Raw genomic sequence first — 20,940 nt, 5'->3', positions numbered from 1 at the left:
GTCTACCGGTGTTACTAAAAAAATCAAACAGGTAGCGTTGAAATCGGCAGAAGATTAACGAATGTACTTGTCAGAATTATAAAATGAAACCCATCGATTGTGACGATAAATTTTCTAGCGGGCCTCTTTTTCCTGGTACTTTTTCAAACGGTGTAATTTTTATTGCCTGCAAACAACGTCTGCTGCTGCCTTGTAAACCGCTCCATGGCCCAGTCAAGTTGCTGGCAACAACTTTTAGCCCTGAAGACCGTTTAGTATTATAGTACATAAAGAACTCAATAGAATTGACCGCAGCTTGCGTGCCAAGGAAATGCCTTTATTATGACAAAGAGAGAATGGTTTTCTCTGGAAGGCCAGCTTGCTCGGCTACCGGCTCTGTTTTGTACGGCGGTTCCAGCAGCACTTCCACAGACATGCGGTTCCTGCGTAAAGAAATTCACAACGTTTAGGCTCGTTGCGCGAATAAGAAAATTAAACGCGAGCTGCTGTAAAAGGCGCAAGCTTCATAGCTTTTTTAAGCGTGCCCTTTCACTCGTTTCTTAACGGTACGGCCCAGATGTCTAACCACTCTAAGAGGGCCATCGTGCCTTTTCATATAACCGCTTGAAGACGACCAGGCACGGGAACAAGCAGAACCCGGGGACAAGATGAACGAGAGAGAGAGAGAGAGAGGTTTTATGGATAGGGAAGGTAGAGAGGTTGACCTGAAAAATAAATATCTGGCCTGCTACTCTGCTCTGGGGGATGGGAAGAGGAGATAAAAGAAAGTCAGGATGGGGGACGATGATGATGGGAGGAGGCAGATGAAAAACTACTTTAAAAAAAAAGAGGCACACTTTCTGACATCACAAACGCGAGACAAGGTCCGTGTCGCTCGAAAAGCGTGAGAGCGCTCGCGTTGCCTTTACAGTTCTAAAACTATCTGGCCAAGCGCCGAGGATCAAATCCTCAGAGAGGAGCGATGAACGACAATGTATTTAGCTAAAGCGATAACATAATCAGCTAACAACGAGTTTTTGATCAATACCCTTTCGCGCTACCTATCTGCTAGGCGTCCCGGTCAGCTCAATTCGTAGAGCGATTGGCCTGGAAAAGCGGTGGTCCCAAGTTAGAACCCCAGACAACGAATAATTTTTCCTTATCTACAAACTTTCTACGTAAGCTTTCTGGGTTTCCTTTGTAGTCGTATGACTGCAACATGGTGGACGCTAATGACCAATTACTCCCTTATTAAGAAGCATAGCTCGAGACGAAAGCTGCCTCGTTCGTTGTGTAGTGTCGTAATTATTTCTTGCGTCCTTTAGTTGTGCCCTTGTTTCATGATGAGCGTGATTATCACAAGGTCCGCGAACAAAACGCGTCAAAAAAAAAGAGCTTTATCCCGACTCCGGCTTCCGGCTTATAACTCCAACCGCCCCAACGACCCCGTTGTTACGGCCTACAGAGCGCCAAGTCGCGGGATCAAATCCCGGGCTCTGCGGCCTCATTTCTTTAAATAAAATGTCTCTTAGTCATACGCCAAGGCACAGTTTCCGCTGTCATTCACAGCCCACCCATGGTTATTGCACTGAGCACTTTTACAATGCAAACTGTCCGGGGAAGGTTCCCGCGCATTCGCGTTCAGCGTCTTCACCCCCGCGCGTCAACGAACACCGGATAGAGGCCCAGGCTTTGAGTGAGAGCTTATACGCACCACGAAAACAGTTAGAGGACTGGGAGGGGGCAAGAAGTACGTACGAGGCAGAGATAGGCGCAGAAGCGAAATGATGAGGGTGCGGCCAGAGGGCGCTGGAGCACACAACCACGCAACTGCTTAGATGGAGGACGCCGCAGCAACAGCGAAGGAACAGCGCTGACATGTTACGCAGCCCCGGGGTGTTTCGCACGGGGTTGGCGGCCCTGCTACTAAGACACTTGGAACAGCTTACCACAATTGTAGGGGCAGCGTTAAGATAGAGCAAGAGAGGCAGTAGTTTAGGGAAGAAACTGGAGTTTATAATATCCTAGTTTCAAACAAGGATGAGAAATGGGTGTGAGCTGGGCATGTAATGCGGGTCGCTTACTGTTGCACGGAGTGTAGTATGGGTTGTATGGGATGGGACTGTTGTGGTCGCCGATTCCGAGAGCTTTTAAATGTAGCAAGAGCCGATAGGTTCAGCTGGACGGATGATGTCAAGAGCTTTGCCGGTATACGGTTGCAGTGGTTTGCGCAGGAGTGGATTAACTGAGCATCAGTGAGGAAGGCATTCTTGTGTGCACTTGCCTTAGCTGCGTTCGTGTTATTTCTTCTGACGACAGGCTTCTGCTCCGAAGGTAGAAAGAGAAGCTCTCTCATTATTTTACTTTTGTTGAACAGCAAACAAAGAGTGCTTGAGACGTGCTTTCAGTCTGCCAGGAGAGTGGTGTAGATTCTAACGAGATATGATGGCTATCAGGATCGTTCCGGCTAAAACGGACAAAGACTTGCATTGTAGCGTGACGGTCACTTAGTACGCAAACAAGCATGTACGACGCACGATAGTGGAGTGATTCACATAGCTAAACTCATGCATTCAGTGCAGTGTTTTTGCGAAAGTAAATCGTGCTACAGAAGTTTAGTGCGAGTAGGTTAAACCTGAAGTGAGTACCTTCAAATCGCGTTAGACTGTACGTGAGCATGATTCAGCAAGACTTTGATTTGAGCTAGTTGGTTGTAGTATGACATGGTTTACGCAAAAAGCGTACAGGCGCTAAAAGACGGATACAGCATGCACACAAGGAGCCAGTCCTGTCTTGTGTGTGTGCTATCTCCCTCTCTTAGCGCCTGTACGCTTCTTGCGTAAACCAAGGCATGATTCAGGTTCGTCGAGCGAAAAATCGTGTCTTATGCTAAAGTGCGCGAAATCACTGAAAGTTGCGAGATGTTACGCTGTGAAACACCAAATCCTGGTAGGCAAGTATAGCTTTTGCTTGTCATCGCCATTCCGGCAGTTTGGGACTTCTCGGAGATGCCAAGTGGAACGCAGTGTCACGTTTCGGGCGCGCACAGTTCTTTGTCTACTGATTGGCTCTTGAGAAGAAGAAATCACTCATTCTGGACAGACACGAGTTAGTGCTTTGCTTTTGTTTCTTGTGTGAGCGTGCCTTACCCAAGCAGTGAAAATAGCTACCCTATAAGGTGTGGATTAGATGATACATTAAGATTGTACAGGGTCATTCCACTTACCGTTTCAGCCACTTGGAACACTTGAAGGCGAAGTCGAGGACAGCACCGCAGGCTCCTATGAGTGCGAAGCCCAGCCACATGTCGACGTGGCCGCCAATGTATATCATCAGGTCTTCCATCTTCGGTAGTAAAAAGAAGAATTTGTTTTGTCATGCCGAACGACAACGGTATAAAGTGTGACCCCTCGAGAGCCGCCAAATTGTGACACAGGTTAGCCTGCCAGAAACGTCTAAGTTTCCAAGTCGCACGTAAACGAGACCAACTGGAGGCATTCCCCAAGAGCGCCGTACCCACCCTGAAGATGACTCATCAACGGCTACTATCCGCCTCGTGCGCTGGTATGGTGGCGCTACTGCTCCAGAACAAGTAACGCCACCTCACGCGCGGCGCGCGCGGAAAGCGGCGGTTCGCTGTCGTGTGGGGCAGAGGAAGCAGCCGTGAAATGCGTGCTTCCCGACAGCTTCAGCGCGTTAGAACAGGGCTTCATTCTGCCGCTTTTTTGTTTGCGTTGCTTGCACATTCGCATATACCGTGTTTGTGTTTCAAATCAAACTAAAAGCAAAGCAATGCAAGTCACAGCCCGTTCTCCGCCAGGCGCGCTCTGTCTACGCTGGCGCCTTGGGTGCGTCTCTTGTCGCGAGCGCTTCGGCTGGCGGCGCTTCTTTAGGAGTTTACACCCAAACAGCAATAGGAAAGGTGTTGTAAAAGAATATTTTTGTGGGGTGGACCGACCACAAACTTTCGTAGTAACACGGGTCGCATATGAAGGTTAGAGGTAGTCAAAAAGAACTAAACTATTTGCGATCGCGAGGCATGGGAAGAACCGAGAGATTCACGCGAAAACAGGTTTTTGTATTTGGTATTTCCCGGGTTTGAACCTGACCGAGTCGGCTGCGTTTTTATGGAGGAAAAACGCTAAGGCGCCCTTGTGCTGTGCGATGCCAGTGCACGTTAAAGATCCCCAGGTGGTCGAAATTATTCCGGAGCCCTCCACTACGGCACCTCTTCTTCCTTTCTTCTTTCACTCCTTCCTTTATCCCTTCCCTTACGGCGCGGTTCAGGTGTCCAACGATATATGAGACAGATATTGCGCCATTTCCTTTCCCCCAAAACCAATTAATAATTATTATTATTATTTGGTGCTTATTTGGTACTTGCCTTTTCATGCATGCTAAAGTAGAACTAGAGAAGTCGGGAATAGGGCCATAATGCATACGTGAGCACAGGTAACAACATCGCTCTGAGAGCGTCGTCGGTACCCAGGTACCAGCAGCTTCGGTCACCACCGCCGTTTTTTTGCTTTCTCGCTCGCTCGGTCTAAACGACGGCGGGGTCGCCCTTGAACGCAGTCTCCGGAAAGAACAGCATGAACGGCTTACTTAACATCATCAGCGCTTGATGATGTAGCTTTCGGACGAATGGAAATGTTGACGCGTTTTGAAAACAACGGTTTAGTGCGCGGTCGCAGATTCTGCGACCCTAAGCCTGTGTATGATGCGTGCGGTGAACCTTTCTGTGCAGCAATGTCCGCGGACACCTTCTAGATATGTGCAAGATCAGTTTTGAGGAGAGTTTAATTATTTTACGGCTCGTTTCTTCACCGTATGTTGGTTTCGAGCACTCGGTACAAACATCGAGCTTGAAATCCCTCTTGCTCATCACCAGGTATTGCGCGCAGTGACACGAACGCTTAGCGTGTGAATTACTTCGGACGATATGTGGCCGGGGTGCATCACCCAGGCTGCTTGCAGTGTGCCGCGCGCGGGATTATTAGCGACAGGGTACTACGTACAGTCCGCGTCACCCTTTTGTAGAGCGCTCGACCAGTGCGTACCTGGTAACAAAAAGTGAAATTACAGAGCAACCCCTGATTTCTCGGCAAAGTGGTCGTGTTTACTTTGTTTGCGGTTCCATCTGGCACTACTTCAGCTAAAGTATTGCCTCTGGAACCTAGCGGCAGCGACAAGATCTGGATTTGTTTGCACAGTAGTGCACCGCCCGAGCGCTCTACACAAAAGTGACACAGACACGCGGCATTGTATATACATTGAAGTTCATAGTTCTTCAGCGCAACGGCAAGTTTTTAGCCAAGGAAAAGAAGACAGAAGACAGAAAAGAAGAAGGACGAACAAGGACGAACACAGCGCTGACTTACAACTGTTTATTCAGAGTCACACACACAGCTTAAATACTCTCAGACCAGCGCAGGCGCACACCGTAAAAGAACCAAAAAAGGGAAAAAATGGGAAAAACAATCTCGTCATATCTTTATCGCAGAAACTTTGACAGGAACGCCTTTTCTGTATTATACAGAATGACTGAGGTATCGCTGACCCAGCTTTTTTAATATAGTATGCCTCTATCGTTTCACAGGTTGTTTTTAATTTGCTTCTGCTTAGAATCCTCACTGCCGAAAACATCGGTGTGGAATCTTTGCAAGGTGCGCAGTGCTCAACAAGGTTAGCACCTTCCCTATTCCTTAAATCTCTTTCGTGTTCCCTGAGACGGTCGTTGACGCAGCGCCCCGTTTGCCCTATGTAGGACTTGCCACACGTCAAGGGAAATTCGTACACAACGCCTGTGGCGCATTCCGCAAAGCGGTTCCCGTGCCTCTTTTTACACCCAGGTTTCTTGTCATCACCTGTGATGCGTCGGGCAAACTGGCCTAGCTTCCGAGGGGCTGAAAAGACCAACGGCACATTGTGCCGGTTTGCCACCTTTTTGAGGCCATGAGATAGTTTGTGCACGTAGGGCATCACTGCAGGTTTTACTTTAGCCTGCGGGGGTGTTATTGCCTCCTTCCGAGTTCCGGGCTTCAAGTTCTTCAATAACGCTTCTGCAACAGCGACAACTACCGAGTCAGGGAAGCCGGCGGCCTCAAGCCTAGCCAATTGGTTCTCAAAACTATCTTGCATATCATGCACACAGGATTTTAAGAGTGCAGACTCTAAGCAGAGTTTTGCGATCCCTCTCTTCACAATCTTTGAATGGGATGAACTATAAGGCAAAAGTTCTTTTTGTGCTCTGGGCAAGTAAGACCAGCACACGTGCTTATTCATAAACCTTAATCTCACATCCAAGAACTGCAGGCTGTTTTCAACCGGGAGCTCATACGTGAAAGTGAGCCCCCTTCCATGCTTTTTGAAGTCATTCAGTACACTCATAAGCGTATCCTCATTGGGAATGGCACAATGCTTGTCTAAAACAATCAAAAAGTCATCCACATAACGAAACACTTTTCGAACACAGTCAATCTTAGATTGCTTAAAATGATAGTTCAAATGGCGATCAATGCATGCTAAAAAAATATCACATAAAACCGGGGCGACGCATGACCCAATGCATATCCCCTTCTTTTGCAGATAAAACTCCTTGTCAAAGGCGATAAACGTACCACACAAATAAAATTATAAAAGCGCTAAAAAGTCCAGAGGAAAGCACTCCGGTTTATTTACCACGCTTATGGTCGGCAGGTTTCGGTGTCTGATTTGCTCAACAGATTTGGGCTTCCCACTCTTGAATCCCGACGCAAGCAGCACCGACTAATAATGTTGTTCAATATCATACATAATAAAACAAAACTGAATTTTCAGAGTTACATGCAATACAACACAGCACGCCCCACCCGTAACAAACACGAAAGGACTATCTTGATGCCACGATGCCGAACAAAAGCATATTCTTGTTCCTTCTTTCCACGCACCATTTCCGAATGGAACCGACGGCCAAGCGATATCACCAACCTGGTATCTTCAGAATCCTTCTTGTCTGCTGTTTCGGCTCATGTATCGCAGTAGCGTGTCTAGTACACAGTGTATTTCGGTTTCCTTGTTTTTATTCTCTTCACTTAGACTGTTTGACGTCCGATGATTTGCCTGTACTTTTTTTCTTTGCTTCCCGTTGGTCTTATTGAATTTTGTCCTCGTACTGTAATCGCCCTTTGTCGCTGTTATTTTGTTGTTACCACTTTGTAATTTTTTTCCTTTGTGCACTCCTGCCCTGACCGCCAAAGGGCAGTCGGCAGTATTTATGAAATAAAATAAATAATAAATAAGTTATCTACAGTCATCCCCGACACATTTTGAAATTGAACGGTTCCGTTATCGTCAATACATTCCTTGACAGCAGCAAACAGTTCTTGATGCGGAACAGAATAGAAAAGGTCGTCAACATCAACCGAAAAGGCGTATCTTACATCTTGGTTCTCCTTTAGGAAATTAATTACATCCATAGAACTCCTCGCCAAAAATGGATCATTTATCTTGAGGCCATTCAACACTTTTTGAAGGAATCTGCTGACATGATTTTGCCATGTTCCCCTTTCACTTACAATTGTACGAAGGGGGGCATCAGGTTTATGGGTCTTCACACTAAAAACACCTGTAACCCGCCACTTTCACTACTTGTGACGGCTCTAGCAAGCGGTAATAGCTCTAAACGCTTACAAAATTCCGCAAATTTGCCTTTAATCTGGGTGTCACGTTTTTTCACTGCTACGAAATTTTTATTCACTGCTTGCAAAGCTTTTTCAACAAACATGGCTCTGGGCATGGCAACAAAACCAGTGATTTTATCCGCCTGTAAAAGACAAAGCTCATTATCCTAAAAAAATTCACAATACGAGCCAAAGATTGTTTAGCCTTGTCTTGTCTCTTCATTAAGTTTTACGTTATTTGACAGACAGTCTATGCCATCTAAAAAGCAACGTCCCTGATTTTCCTGAGCTGCCTTCTCGGCTATGCGACGGTTCAGGCCCACAAGCTCATGAGGGGGTACACAAGGTTCCAGACCGAATTTCGGACCTTTGTCAAGCAAGTTCGAGATATTGGCTGGGACAGAAACCCCGCACATCACTACAAGTCCCTTACTGCGCCCTTGTTTCTTAGGCTTCCTCGCGCTAGCAACAATCCATTTCAAGTTCTTGTTCCACCAAACTTCTGTCAATCTTGCAGCTTCACTTCTGAGGTGATGAAACCGCCTTGAAGCAATCCATTCCGGATAGCGCGCAAAACATGCAGCGCGCAGCCAGTCGGTGTATAACCTTACTTGACGCCACAGTTCAGACCTTAAGAGTTTGCAAACGCGTTTCACATGCCCCCACGATGACGGAACAGCACCAAACAAGGCACTCACTTCTGCGGGCGTCACTCTCTTCTTTAAGCAGAATGCCAGGAACCTAGCACGGTACGTCGCTCTTGCAATGCTGGTCTGGAGCACATTCACATCCTGAAGACCAGGAACACAGAGGAAAGGCGAGCCCGATGTATAAGAAATGTACTTCAGTAGAGTTAGTTCTTGGGCTAGTTGGTATTGTTGATTGAAGTTCATAGTTCTTCAGCGCAACGGCACATTTTTAGCCAAGGAAAAGAAGACAGAAGACAGAAAAGAAGAAGGACGAACAAGGACGAACACAGCGCTGACTTACAACTGTTTATTCAGAGTCACACACACAGCTTAAATACTCTCAGACCAGCGCAGGCGCACACCGTAAAAGAACCAAAAAAGGGAAAAAATAAGAAAAACAATCTCATCATATCTTTATCGCAGAAACTTTGACAGGAACGCCTTTTCTGTATTATACAGAATGACTGAGGTATCGCTGACACACTCTGACCCAGATTTTTTAATATAGTATGCCTCTATCGTTTCACGGGTTGTTTTTAATTTGCTTCTGCTTAGAATCCTCACTGCCGAAAACATCGGTGTGCAATCTTTGCAAGTTGCGCAGTGCTCAACAAGGTTAGCACCTTCCCTATTCCTTAAATCTCTTTCGATCTCTTTCGGGGCGCTGCGTCAACGACCGTCTCAGGGAACACGAAAGAGATTTAAGGAATAGGGAAGGTGCTAACCTTGTTGAGCACTGCGCAACTTGCAAAGATTGCACACCGATGTTTTCGGCAGTGAGGATTCTAAGCAGAAGCAAATTAAAAGCAACCCGTGAAACGATAGAGGCATACTATATTAAAAAAGCTGGGTCAGAGTGTGTCAGTGATACCTCAGTCATTCTGTATAATACAGAAAAGGCGTTCCTGTCAAAGTTTCTACGATAAAGATATGATGAGATTGTTTTTCCTATTTTTTCCCTTTTTTGGTTCTTTTACGGTGTGCGCCTGCGCTGGTCTGAGAGTATTTAAGCTGTGTGTGTGACTCTGAATAAACAGTTGTAAGTCAGCGCTGTGTTCGTCCTTGTTCGTCCTTCTTCTTTTCTGTCTTCTGTCTTCTTTTCCATGGCTAAAAACGTGCCGTTGCGCTGAAGAACTATGAACTTCAATCAACAATACCAACTAGCCCAAGAACTAACTCTACTGAAGTACATTTCTTATACATCGGGCTCGCCTTTCCTCTGTGTTCCTGGTCTTCAGGATGTGAATGTGCTCCAGACCAGCATTGCAAGAGCGACGTACCGTGCTAGGTTCCTGGCATTCTGCTTAAAGAAGAGAGTGACGCCCGCAGAAGTGAGTGCCTTGTTTGGTGCTGTTCCGCCGTCGTGGGGGCATGTGAAACGCGTTTGCAAACTCTTAAGGTCTGAACTGTGGCGTCAAGTAAGGTTATACACCGACTGGCTGCGCGCTGCATGTTTTGCGCGCTATCCGGAATGGATTGCTTCAAGACAGTTTCATCACCTCAGCAGTGAAGCTGCAAGATTGACAGAAGTTTGGTGGAACAAGAACTTGAAATGGATTGTTGCTAGCTCGAGGAAGCCTAAGAAACAAGGGCGCAGTAAGGGAGAACTTGTAGTGATGGGAGGGGTTTCTGTCCCAGCCAATATCTCGAACTTGCTTGACAAAGGTCCGAAATTCGGTCTGGAACCTTGTGTACCCCCTCATGAGCTTGTGGGCCTGAACCGTCGCATAGCCGAGAAGGCAGCTCAGGAAAATCAGGGACGTTGCCTTTTAGATGGCATAGACTATCTGTCAAAGAACGTAAAACTTAAGAGACAAGACAAGGCTAAACAATCTTTGGCTCGTATTGTGAATTTCTTTAGGATAATGAGCTTTGTCTTTTACAGGCGGATAAAATCACTGGTTTTGTTGCCATGCCCAGAGCCATGTTTGTTGAAAAAGCTTTGCAAGCAGTGAATAAGAATTTCGTAGCAGTGAAAAAACGTGACACCCAGATTAAAGGCAAATTTGCGGAATTTTGTAAGCGTTTAGAGCTATTACCGCTTGCTAAAGCCATCACAAGTAGTGAAAGTGGCAGGTTACAGGTGTTTTTTAGTGTGAAGACCCATAATCCTGATGCCCCCCTTCGTACAATTGTAAGTGAAAGGGGAACATGGCAAAATCATGTCAGCAGATTCCTTCAAAAAGTGTTGAATGGCCTCAATATAAATGATCCATTTTTGGCGAGGAGTTCTATGGATGTAATTAATTTCCTAAAGGAGAACCAAGATGTAAGATACGCCTTTTCGGTTGATGTTGACGACCTTTTCTATTCTGTTCCGCATCAAGAACTGTTTGCTGCTGTCAAGGAATGTATTGACGATAACGGAACCGTTCAATTTCAAAATGTGTTGGGGATGACTGTAGATAACTTTTTAGCGCTTTTAGAATTTTATTTGTGTGGTACGTTTATCGCCTTTGACAAGGAGTTTTATCTGCAAAAGAAGGGGATATGCATTGGGTCAAGCGTCGCCCCGGTTTTATGTGATATTTTTTTAGCATGCATTGATCGCCATTTGAACTATCATTTTAAGCAATCTAAGATTGACTGTGTTCGAAAAGTGTTTCGTTATGTGGATGACTTTTTAATTGTTTTAGACAAGCATTGTGCCATTCCCAATGAAGACACGCTTATGAGTGTACTGCATGACTTCAAAAAGCATGGAAGGGGGCTCACTTTCACGTATGAGCTCCCGGTTGAAAACAGCCTGCAGTTCTTGGATGTGAGATTAAGGTTTATGAATAAGCACGTGTGCTGGTCTTACTTGCCCAGAGCGCAAAACGAACTTTTGCCTTATAGTTCATCCCATTCAAAGATTGTGAAGAGAGGGATCGCAAAACCCTGCTTAGAGTCTGCACTCTTAAAATCCTGTGTGCATGATATGCAAGATAGTTTTGAGAACCAATTGGCTAGGCTTAAGGCCGCCGGCTTCCCTGACTCGGTAGTTGTCGCTGTTGCAGAAGCGTTATTGAAGAAGTTGAAGCCCGGAACTCGAAAGGAGGCAATAACACCCCCGCAGGCTAAAGTAAAACCGTAAGTGATGCCCTACGTGCACAAACTATCCCATGGCCTCAAAAAGGTGGCAAACCGGCACAATGTGCCGTTGGTCTTTTCAGCCCCTCGGAAGCTAGGCCACTTGGCCCGACGCATCACAGGTGATGACAAGAAACCTGGGTGTAAAAAGAGGCACGGGAACCGCTTTGCGGAATGCGCCACAGGCTTTGTGTACGAAATTCCCTTGACGTGTGGCAAGTCAGTCCTACATAGGGCAAACGGGGCGCTGCGTCAACGACCGTCTCAGGGAACACGAAAGAGATTTAAGGAATAGGGAAGGTGCTAACCTTGTTGAGCACTGCGCAACTTGCAAAGATTGCACACCGATGTTTTCGGCAGTGAGGATTCTAAGCAGAAGCAAATTAAAAACAACCCGTGAAACGATAGAGGCATACTATATTAAAAAAGCTGGGTCAGCGATACCTCAGTCATTCTGTATAATACAGAGAAGGCGTTCCTGTCAAAGTTTCTGCGATAAAGATATGATGAGATTGTTTTTCCTATTTTTTCCCTTTTTTGGTTCTTTTGCGGTGTGCGCCTGCGCTGGTCTGAGAGTATTTAAGCTGTGTGTGTGACTCTGAATAAACAGTTGTAAGTCAGCGCTGTGTTCGTACTTGTTCGTCCTTCTTCTTTTCTGTCTTCTGTCTTCTTTTCCTTGGCTAAAAACGTGCCGTTGCGCTGAAGAACTATGAACTTCAATCAACAATACCAACTAGCCCAAGAACTAACTCTACTAATGTATATACAGTGCTTTTTTGTTTTGTAAATTAGGCCAATGGTAGTCGCTAACGCAGTTCGTTCTCGGACAGTGCCTGAGACTCACGCGTACGCGGCGCAGATTTGTTTACTTTTTGTGTACACAGCTCGCACTTGACAATTATCTCTAACGCTTCTCCACGCTGGGCTGTACCCGCTGCGCCTCCCAGATGGCGCCACGTGTACGGCTGAAACTGCAGCGCACGAGGCGGATAGACACCGACGGTTTCCGCTCAAGTCGACCGTGGACCCGAAGCAATGAAGAACGGTCGTTGGAAAGTATTGGCCAGTGTAGCTCGGCTGGTTACAAAGGTAAGCTAAACGGCAAGCTAAATCGACGGTGGGGTATAGTTGTACTACGTGTTCAGCCGGACTGAGCAAACTTTAAAATCGCAATGAGCGAAAACAGGCTTGGTATGTCAGGTTTGGCTAACAGATCGCAGTAAACGCGGTCTGAAGACAATGTTTTACAATTTTTTTGGTCGTGGTCGCAGCCTGTTTTCATCCCTTTCTTCTAAAGTTACTCTCTCAAAGCCCCCGGAGTTTTTGAGAAATTTGTGCTGGCGGCTTGCTGAAAGGGAATTTATGCCTAAGGCTGCGCTAGGGTGGATAGTAATTAGTACTTAACATCATAGCTCACGTCAACTGGACAGTATTGTGGCACTATACCTGGATTATGAGCTCAGCTACAGGAGCCTAACAAAGGTTCATTCTGTGAACTGGCAATAGGTAGGCTACGAAAGTCTTTTACCTTCCCCCATTACAACAGTTCTGCGCGCATGCAGGCTTTGCAAAAGCCCTTGGCCTTCGAACGTGCACACAATAGAGGGCTCGTGCCAGGGGAAAAAGAAGTGAATTTTGGATATGGTCCAGCCCGAGGCAATAAAATAGTTGTGTTCCGGTCACACGTTCAGGCGCGTTTGCTTCTCAGTCGTTGTGCTCTGTTCGGTATGCTTTGCGCACCATGCAGCACGTGCGACTTGCGGCCATGCATATTGGGCATGCGGAGCTGCGCCTTACTTGCGCGTCAGATATGGCTCACAGATCGCAGTAAACGCGGTCTGAATAAGGAAATTTTTTACAGCTTTTTCTACGGCGCTGAGTCCCGGAATACCTCTTCGCAAGAAGCATGAACCTAAACGCTGCGGATGTTGGACGGATAGAGAGTTACAGTTTCGCGATGCGGTTCCATCTATAGCCGCTTTGTACTCAACATATTTAAGGGTATTCTGACGAGCCAGAGATGCGAATTAATTGCTCAATTTAAGCTTTTTTTTCCCAAAAGCTTGAATTTGAGCTAACATCCCAGCGCAATTCTTTGGTCATATGATTTAACTCACTGTAACTTTTAAGTCAGGCCGCATAAAACGACTAGCATCAGTCGTCACCCTTAATTTTCGTAAAAAAGGAGCTGAAACTTCGATATATGATGCGTCCTTTAAAGACGTTGGTTAAACGGTCGCGCTTAATAATATACTTACTTGATACCCCGGCATACAGAATCAACTTTTTTACTGTGGCGTACCACACAGTAAAGCGCATTCCCAGAGCTTATATGTAAACAGATTTTAGAACGTTTGCAACGCAGTTTTTCTTTTCCGCCAGGCACAATTACATCACGCTGAAAATCCTACACAAGAGCTGAGTTGCCAGTGCCGGTACAGTACTTTATTTTTGCAGGAGGTGCACTTGAAATGTAAATTACAACTACTACATGTATTATGTTTCTTGGTCTGCACATATTGCTTATGTGGCCGCCAGAGTGGCTCAGTGCTTATGGCGCTCCGCTACTGACCCGATAGACGGGAATTCTATTCCGGCCGCGGCGGTCTAATTACGATGGAGGCAAAAATTCTAGATGCCCGTGTGCTGTGCAATGTCAGTGCACGTTAAAGAACCGCAGGTGATCAAAATTTTCGGAGCTATTCACTACGGCGTCTCTCATAGCCTTAGCCGCTTTGGAACGTTAAACCCCATAAAGCAAACCAAACCATATTGCATATGCCAAGTCTAGCTGGTAGCGGTGGCGGTCTTTTACAGTTGCAGCGCCTTTGCAAGAGGGTCAACTTTGAAAGATTGCCACCTGCCGAATTTGAGAAGAACCACGAATTCCCTTGTGTGCCATGATGAAAAAATGTAGTGTACAATATTGAGCCGTAATGTGGGCTGTGCTACATCGGACAAACGTAGATGCGTGAATGACCGCTTAAGAGAACATGAACGCTTCTTGGAACCAACCCCAAAACTAATCGTGCTTTACGTTGGCTTGATTGCAAACGCACCCCAGCTCTCAGCAGGTCAACCATTTTGTACAAGTATAGAGACCAGCGCACGAGAGAAATAGTTGAAGCGTTCGTGATTCATCAAGAGCAAGACAAGTGCGTCAGCATACAATCGCTTGCGCTCAGTTGAGGTTGGTTGAGGTGTTGAATGCTACAGGTGGGGTTAGCCTTGCTTTGTCTCCCGGCAATAGCTCCACCGCAGCGTCCCTTCGATATTAACATTGCCGCATATACCCCGCTAAGCGCACAGTCTCTTATACTAGCACAAATTCTATCCCGCAGTCACCATCTATGCACAATCAATCCACACAGTTCACATCACAGTCCACTCGAGAAGTCACCGTCTATGCACATATTCAGTCACAGTAGAACATAGGCCATTGTAGTGCCACACTCCATACACACATTCACTCACAGTATAAAGTACTCCACTCCGGAGGACACCTTCTACGCAAACATTCAATCACAGTAGGCCATAGTCCGTTCCTGCTGTCACCATTTAAAAACAAGATCCGTGTTCTGCAGAAATGTTAAAAGAAAGCGTGCAGCCTCCCTTCTCACTCAAAAAGAAACTGATTATTTCAGCGGCTAAGTGACTAGTGCTGATTTTACCTCTTCCGTTCTTTTCTTTTGTTGACGTACTCAGCGAGCGATGCAATGCCGCGTGCTGATTGTGCTCATATTCTCCTATTTATTACGCCATCATAGCAATAAAACCATCAGTAGTAAGTCAGCGCCTGTGTTTGTCCGCTGCTTTAGTCCTGTCTATTTTTGCACTGTGCCTTTTCCTGCGAAATATAGTGCCTAGCACTGAGAAGTACCCTTCTGAAGGATGATAATAGTAAGTCTCACCTAAGAAAAATACTGATGGAATGATGTTTCGGCTCCCACAGGGAGCGTTGTTCACAGTAAGGCAAAACGTTGTGGCGTGGCGGTGCCTCTTATATACGGCGTATACGGCGTATGCACGATCTCAGGCATCTCGAGTAGATAGCATGGCAAATTCCCGCCTTTGCGAATAATAGTATGCGCTGTGGTTTGAATAATCAGCGATTAAAGTTAGAGCCGCGATTTCTTGTCTTTTTATTTGGCGACCACACGTGCCTTTGCCCGTTTGATAATATGGCTGGCAGATAGTGAATGTTCGGCAAGCGCATCTTCGTCTGCACGCCGGTTCTTCACATCATTCATTTGTTCACGTAATATGCGTGCGTTATCTCCTGTTTCGCCGATGTATACTGATGGGCTGTCGGCACATGGAATGTTATGCACAACGCCTGGGAATTTTTCTTTCTTAGCCCGTCCTTGACATAGAAAAGTTGGCTCCTCAGGTATTTAGTTGGTACATGAGCAGTGTGCACACCACAGAAGGGTAATATACGCGCAAGGGCACTAATTATGCCTTGAACGTATGGGAGTGCCGTTCGCTTTTGTTTGTTTTCGGTCGGCTGCATCCTAGTGCGTTCAAGCTACCTATGCGTGCAGCCAATGATGTGCACCGGGTAACCACAAGTCGTCGTCAAAATCTCGTCGTTTGTGCATCCATTCAGCCCCTTTGTCTTCCCTCCTTGAACATGCTTTCATTCGTCGGAGGAGTGATGAAACAACCGAACGTTTTGGACAATCTGGGTCAACTGACCAGTAACTACGGTAACGGACGGTATGTGTGGATTTCCGGTAAACGCTGAAATTTAATCTTGGGGATTCTCATATTGATACGGGAATAAAAGAAGAGGCGGAGAGCGAGCGCGAGCGGCGAGCGCGCGGCTCTAGCACGAGGGAGATAGAACGAGAAAGCTTGGCCGCCGCCGGTCGTGCTTCGCCGGCTCTCCTCCGTACTGCTGCTATATTTCTCTGGGCGGGCCAGTGGCCACCCCGTGGCATCCCACACCGTAACATTTTGGTGGCAGCAGTGGGATCATGCCGCTCACCCGCTCCCGGAATCAAGCACCCGACGTGCCAGACGACAGGAGTCCACCACCAGCCGATAGCGCCGACGACGCGGCGGCCGGCGCCGCTAGACCTAGGCGCTCGGAGGGGCTCGGCTCTTCGCAGCAGCCGGACGCCGGTGTTGAGCGCCTCCTGGATACAGTCACCCAACGGATGGACGCATGGGAGGCCCGTCTGACTGCCCAGGCTGGGGAGATGGAAGCTCTCCGGCGCGAACTCCGTCGCCTGGTGCCAGCCGAGCCGAGCACAGGTCAGGTGCCTTTGGGCGTCCCCGCCGCCGCTGTTTACGGCTCTGCCGTCGCTGGGCCTGCGGTCGTGGCCGCCAATGGCGTGCTCGGCGCGGGTGCGTTCTCGCCGCAGTGTTCGTTGGACGTTGTGGAATTGCCCACATTCGACGGCACCATCTCGTGGGATGCTTACCGCATCCAGCTGGACGGTATTGCGGCGGCGGGAGGCTGGGACGAGCAAATGAAGGCATGGATGCTCGTTGCAAAACTGAGGGGCCGCGCCACCGAGCTGCTGCAGAACGTGCCGCCCAACCAGCTGGGCTCTTACACTGTTCTGGCGGGCCTCCTCGCCGACCACTATGGTGCCTCAGGTCAACCCCGTGTGCAGTACCACCGCCTGCGAGCCCGCCGTCAAGAGCCCGGGGAGACGTACCAGGACCTCGCCGCCGCCATGGAGCGCCTGGCTCTGCAGTCGCTGCCGGGAGCGCCTCAGCACGCCGTGGCCCTGGTCGGCACCGAGGCGTTTGTCGACGCCATCCGACTCCCCGAGGTGCAGCGCTTGGTCCGCTCTGGCCGTCCTGATTCCGTCCGCGCCGCCATGGCGCTCGCCATCGAGGCGGAATTGACTTTGCTGGCCACGCGGGGGTCGCCACCGTCTGCCGAGCGCAGCGTCCGGGTGCAGGCTCCTCGGTCCGCAGCCCCAACTGCGGCCTCTATCCGACGCCTGCGTAACGACGTCCGCATGACCTGCTTCCGCTGCGGCCTGCGGGGACACTACGCGAGGGACTGTGCCGGCCCTCCAACGTCGGGAAACGATTTGGCGGAACGGTGCCCCCGGCCGACGAAGTCCGTCCCCACACTCCTTCGTTCTCCGCGTCCCCTCCTTTCGTCGGCTCCGATTACCACTGATCCTCCTTACGTGCTCGTCGACGTCGCCCTGTTTGACCGGCACGTAAAGGCCTTGGTTGACACTGGAGCGGCTGTCAATGTACTGCACAAATCGTTTGTTGCTAACGCGCCCCACCTGCTTCTGCCAGCCGCCAAAATCCGGCTCTTAGCTTTTAACGGCACCCCTGTGGAGCAAGTCGGACGTGTCGTCGTCAACCTGACAGCACTCGGAAATACCATCTCCACCGAGTTTGTTGTCGCAGACAGCCCTATTTGGCCAGTGGTCCTCGGGTGCGGGTGGTGCCAGCAAGCCGGAGTCGTCCTTAATTTTACTAGAACCAAACCACGGGCGAGCCGAACTCTCTGTGGGCCGGGCTGGCTTAGCCGGGTTTCCAGCCTCGGTGTCGCCCTGTGGCAGTCCCTGGTGTCGGCGACCAAGCGTGCCTCAGCATCTCTGCGTGACCTCGCGACGAAGTGGCCGTGTCGAGTCAAGCCGTTCGACGTCACTACCGTGACTGTGGCGTCCGCCGTTACCCTGCCACCGGGTGCGGCAACGTAGGTGTATGCCAAGCTTGACAGTCCGGTCACAGCAGACGTGCTGTTCGAACCCATCCGGTGTTCAGCTCCAGCCCGTCAGATGACCTCCCCTCGAAGACTTCTGCCTGTGCTCAAAGGAGAGGCCCACGTATTTATACTCAACATCAGCAGCGTACCTATCGCGCTGACTCCCGGCACGCAATTGGGTACAGCCTCAGTTTTGGACCCCGGGTCACCAGTGGCGTCTCTGCAACCTGAAGCCCCGCCTCGCCACCCTCCAGCGCCGGCGATCCTATCATGGGAAGAATTTAACTTTGGACCCAGCCTGACCTGCGCGGAGCTCGCCTCTCTGAAGACCTTGCTGCTCGAGCATCGCAGTTGCCTTGCTCTCAGCGCCGGTGAACTCGGGTGCACTTCCTGGGCTCAACACCGGATCAACACCGAAAACCGCGGGCCCGTTCATCACCAACCTCGCCGTGTAGCGCCAGCCGAACGGAGAGTCATCCAGCAGCACGTGTGCGACATGCTTGACCAGGGAATCATTGCCCCTTCTTGTAGCCCTTGGTCCTCCCCTGTCGTCCTTGTGCGCAAGAAGGATGGAACACTCCGCTTCTGCGTTGACTATAGGAAGCTAAATGCTATTACTAATTGCGACGTGTACCCGCTGCCTCGCCTCGACGATGCGCTTGACCGCCTGAAGGGGGCCCGTTATTTTTCCACGCTAGATCTGCTCTCGGGCTACTGGCAGGTGCCTGTTCACCCCAATGATGCGGAAAAGACGGCTTTCGTGACTCCCGACGGCCTTTACCAGTTCAACCGTATGCCCTTCGGTCTCTCGAACGCTCCAGCCACCTTCCAGCGTCTCATGGACCGAGTCTTAGGCCATTTGAAGTGGACTATGGCGTTGGTCTACCTGGATGACGTGTCTACGCGGCTACATTTGAAGAACACCAGAGACGCCTCAAACTCGTCCTCGAAGCCCTTACCTCTGCTGGGCTTCCCTTAAAACCAAAAAAATGTTTCTTCGGTTTCGCGGAGGTGACGTACTTGGGTCACGTTGTGAGCCGGCATGGCATCCGTCCCGACCCTGAAAAGGTAAAAGCGCTTACAGCTTACGAAGCTCCCACCACCGCCAAGGAGCTCAAAAGTTTCCTTGGATTTGCTTCGTATTTCCGTCGTTTCATTTCGGACTTTGCCAAGCGCAGCGCTCCATTGACCGCCCTGCTGAAGAAGAATGCACCGTGGAGTTGGACGCAGGCCCAACAGCTCGCGTTTCTTGACGTCAAGCACGCCCTCCTCGAGCCTCCTACATTGGCCCATTACGACGAATCGGCCCCCATCGTCCTCCACACGGATGCCAGCCAAGATGGGCTCGGCGCTGTCCTCCTGCAAGAAGACGAGTCTGGTGACCACAAAGTCCTAGCTTATGCCAGCCGCCAGCTTTCTGACGTTGAGCGCCGCCGCCACTCTTCAGAACTCGAGTGCCTCGCCGTTGTCTGGGCCGTCGAGAAGTTCCGTCCCTACCTGTACGGCCGTCACTTCACCATAGTCACGGACAATAGCGCTCTCACTTGGCTGCAGTCCGCCAAACATTTGAATGCCAAGATTGCACGCTGGTCCCTGCAACTAAAAGAGTACAATTTCACAATAGTGCATCGGCGCGGCTCTGCCCATCAAGATGCCGATTTCCTTTCTCGCCACCCTTGTTCCGTGACGGCTTTGACGGACCTGAGGACTGCACAAATGCAAGATCCCGCCATTGCTGCCATAATCCACTCCCTTGGCACCGCCGCCGGCGCAGGCCTCCGCCAACTACGCCGGGTCTATCGAATGAAGGACGACCTCTTGTGTCATGTGAAGCGGCTCCGTGGTCGACCACCCGTCTGGTTGCCAGTTGTGCTGGCAACACTGCGGTCGCAAATCTTGCGCGGCTTACACGACGCTCCCACGGCTGGTCACCTTGGTCGCGGCAAGACCTACGCACGAGTGTCGGAGCGGTTTTGGTGGCCTAATATGTCCAGAGATGTCAAGGAACACGTGGCGTCCTGCCAGACATGGCAGTACAGAAAACCGTCCACAGGTGTAACCAAGCCACCCCCGCAGGCTTTTTCGCCACCACGTTCACCTTTCGAGCTGGTTGGACTGGATCATTTGGGCCCGTTTCCGAAGACGCGTGCCGGCAACCGGTATGTTCTGGTTGCGATCGACTACTTCTCCAAGTGGGTCGAAGCACTGCCCGTTCCAGACACGTCGTCCGCTCATGCCGTCGCGTTTGTGGAACAGCATCTCGTTCTTCGGCACGGTGTTCCCCGGCGCCTCATCACGGACCGTGGGAGCTGCTTTATGTCCCATGAATTCGAGCGAGCCCTCCGCTCCTTCGGCATTGCGCATTCCACTACATCCGTCAATCATCCGCAGTGCAATGGCCTCGTGGAGCGTGTTAACCGTACCCTCACAGATATACTCGCATCCTACGTCGCTCCGTCCCACACAAACTGGGATCGTTTTGATTCTGCTGCAGCTTTTGCAGTCAACACTGCAGCGCAAGAAACAACGCATGTGACGCCGTTCTCAGTCGTCTATGGCAGAACGCCCTCCATCCCTCTCGACGCGCAGTTGGGCCTTCCCCATCCCACTGCGTCACCAACTGAATCTGCTCAACGACTTCATTCCGCCCGCCTCGACGCCCAGTGCAACCTCCTCACGGCTCACGCGCGTGTGCAAGCGGCCAACGCGGCAGCACCACCACATCCCCCCTTCCGGCCCGGTGACTTGGTCCTCGTTCGCCGCACCATCCGTGCGACTGGCCGTGCCGCAAAGCTCTTGCCCCGATACCGCGGCCCTTACCGTGTCGTTGCCCGACTCGGCCCCGTGACAT

The 20,940-nt window shown here is 49.6% G+C and overlaps 1 protein-coding gene across 1 annotated transcript in view; it reads right to left on the bottom strand.

Annotated features, from left to right (window-relative positions):
- Nucleotides 1-303: 303 nt before the first annotated feature.
- LOC144120358 (uncharacterized) overlaps nt 304-20,940 on the bottom strand; it is a 333,822-nt gene continuing 313,185 nt past the window's right edge. The window contains exons 20-21 of the mRNA XM_077652721.1: nt 3,206-3,324; nt 304-422 (exon numbers count right to left, since the gene is read on the bottom strand). Coding sequence (XP_077508847.1) covers nt 320-422; nt 3,206-3,324 — 222 coding nt within the window. The 3' untranslated portion in view covers nt 304-319. The remainder of the gene's footprint in view (nt 423-3,205; nt 3,325-20,940) is intronic.

The sequence above is a fragment of the Amblyomma americanum genome, chromosome 2 (assembly GCF_052857255.1).
Source record: "Amblyomma americanum isolate KBUSLIRL-KWMA chromosome 2, ASM5285725v1, whole genome shotgun sequence".
Taxonomy (NCBI): Eukaryota; Metazoa; Arthropoda; class Arachnida; order Ixodida; family Ixodidae; genus Amblyomma; species Amblyomma americanum.
The sequence above is the reverse complement of the archived record's forward strand: the minus strand, read 5'-3'. Positions and strand labels throughout refer to the sequence as shown.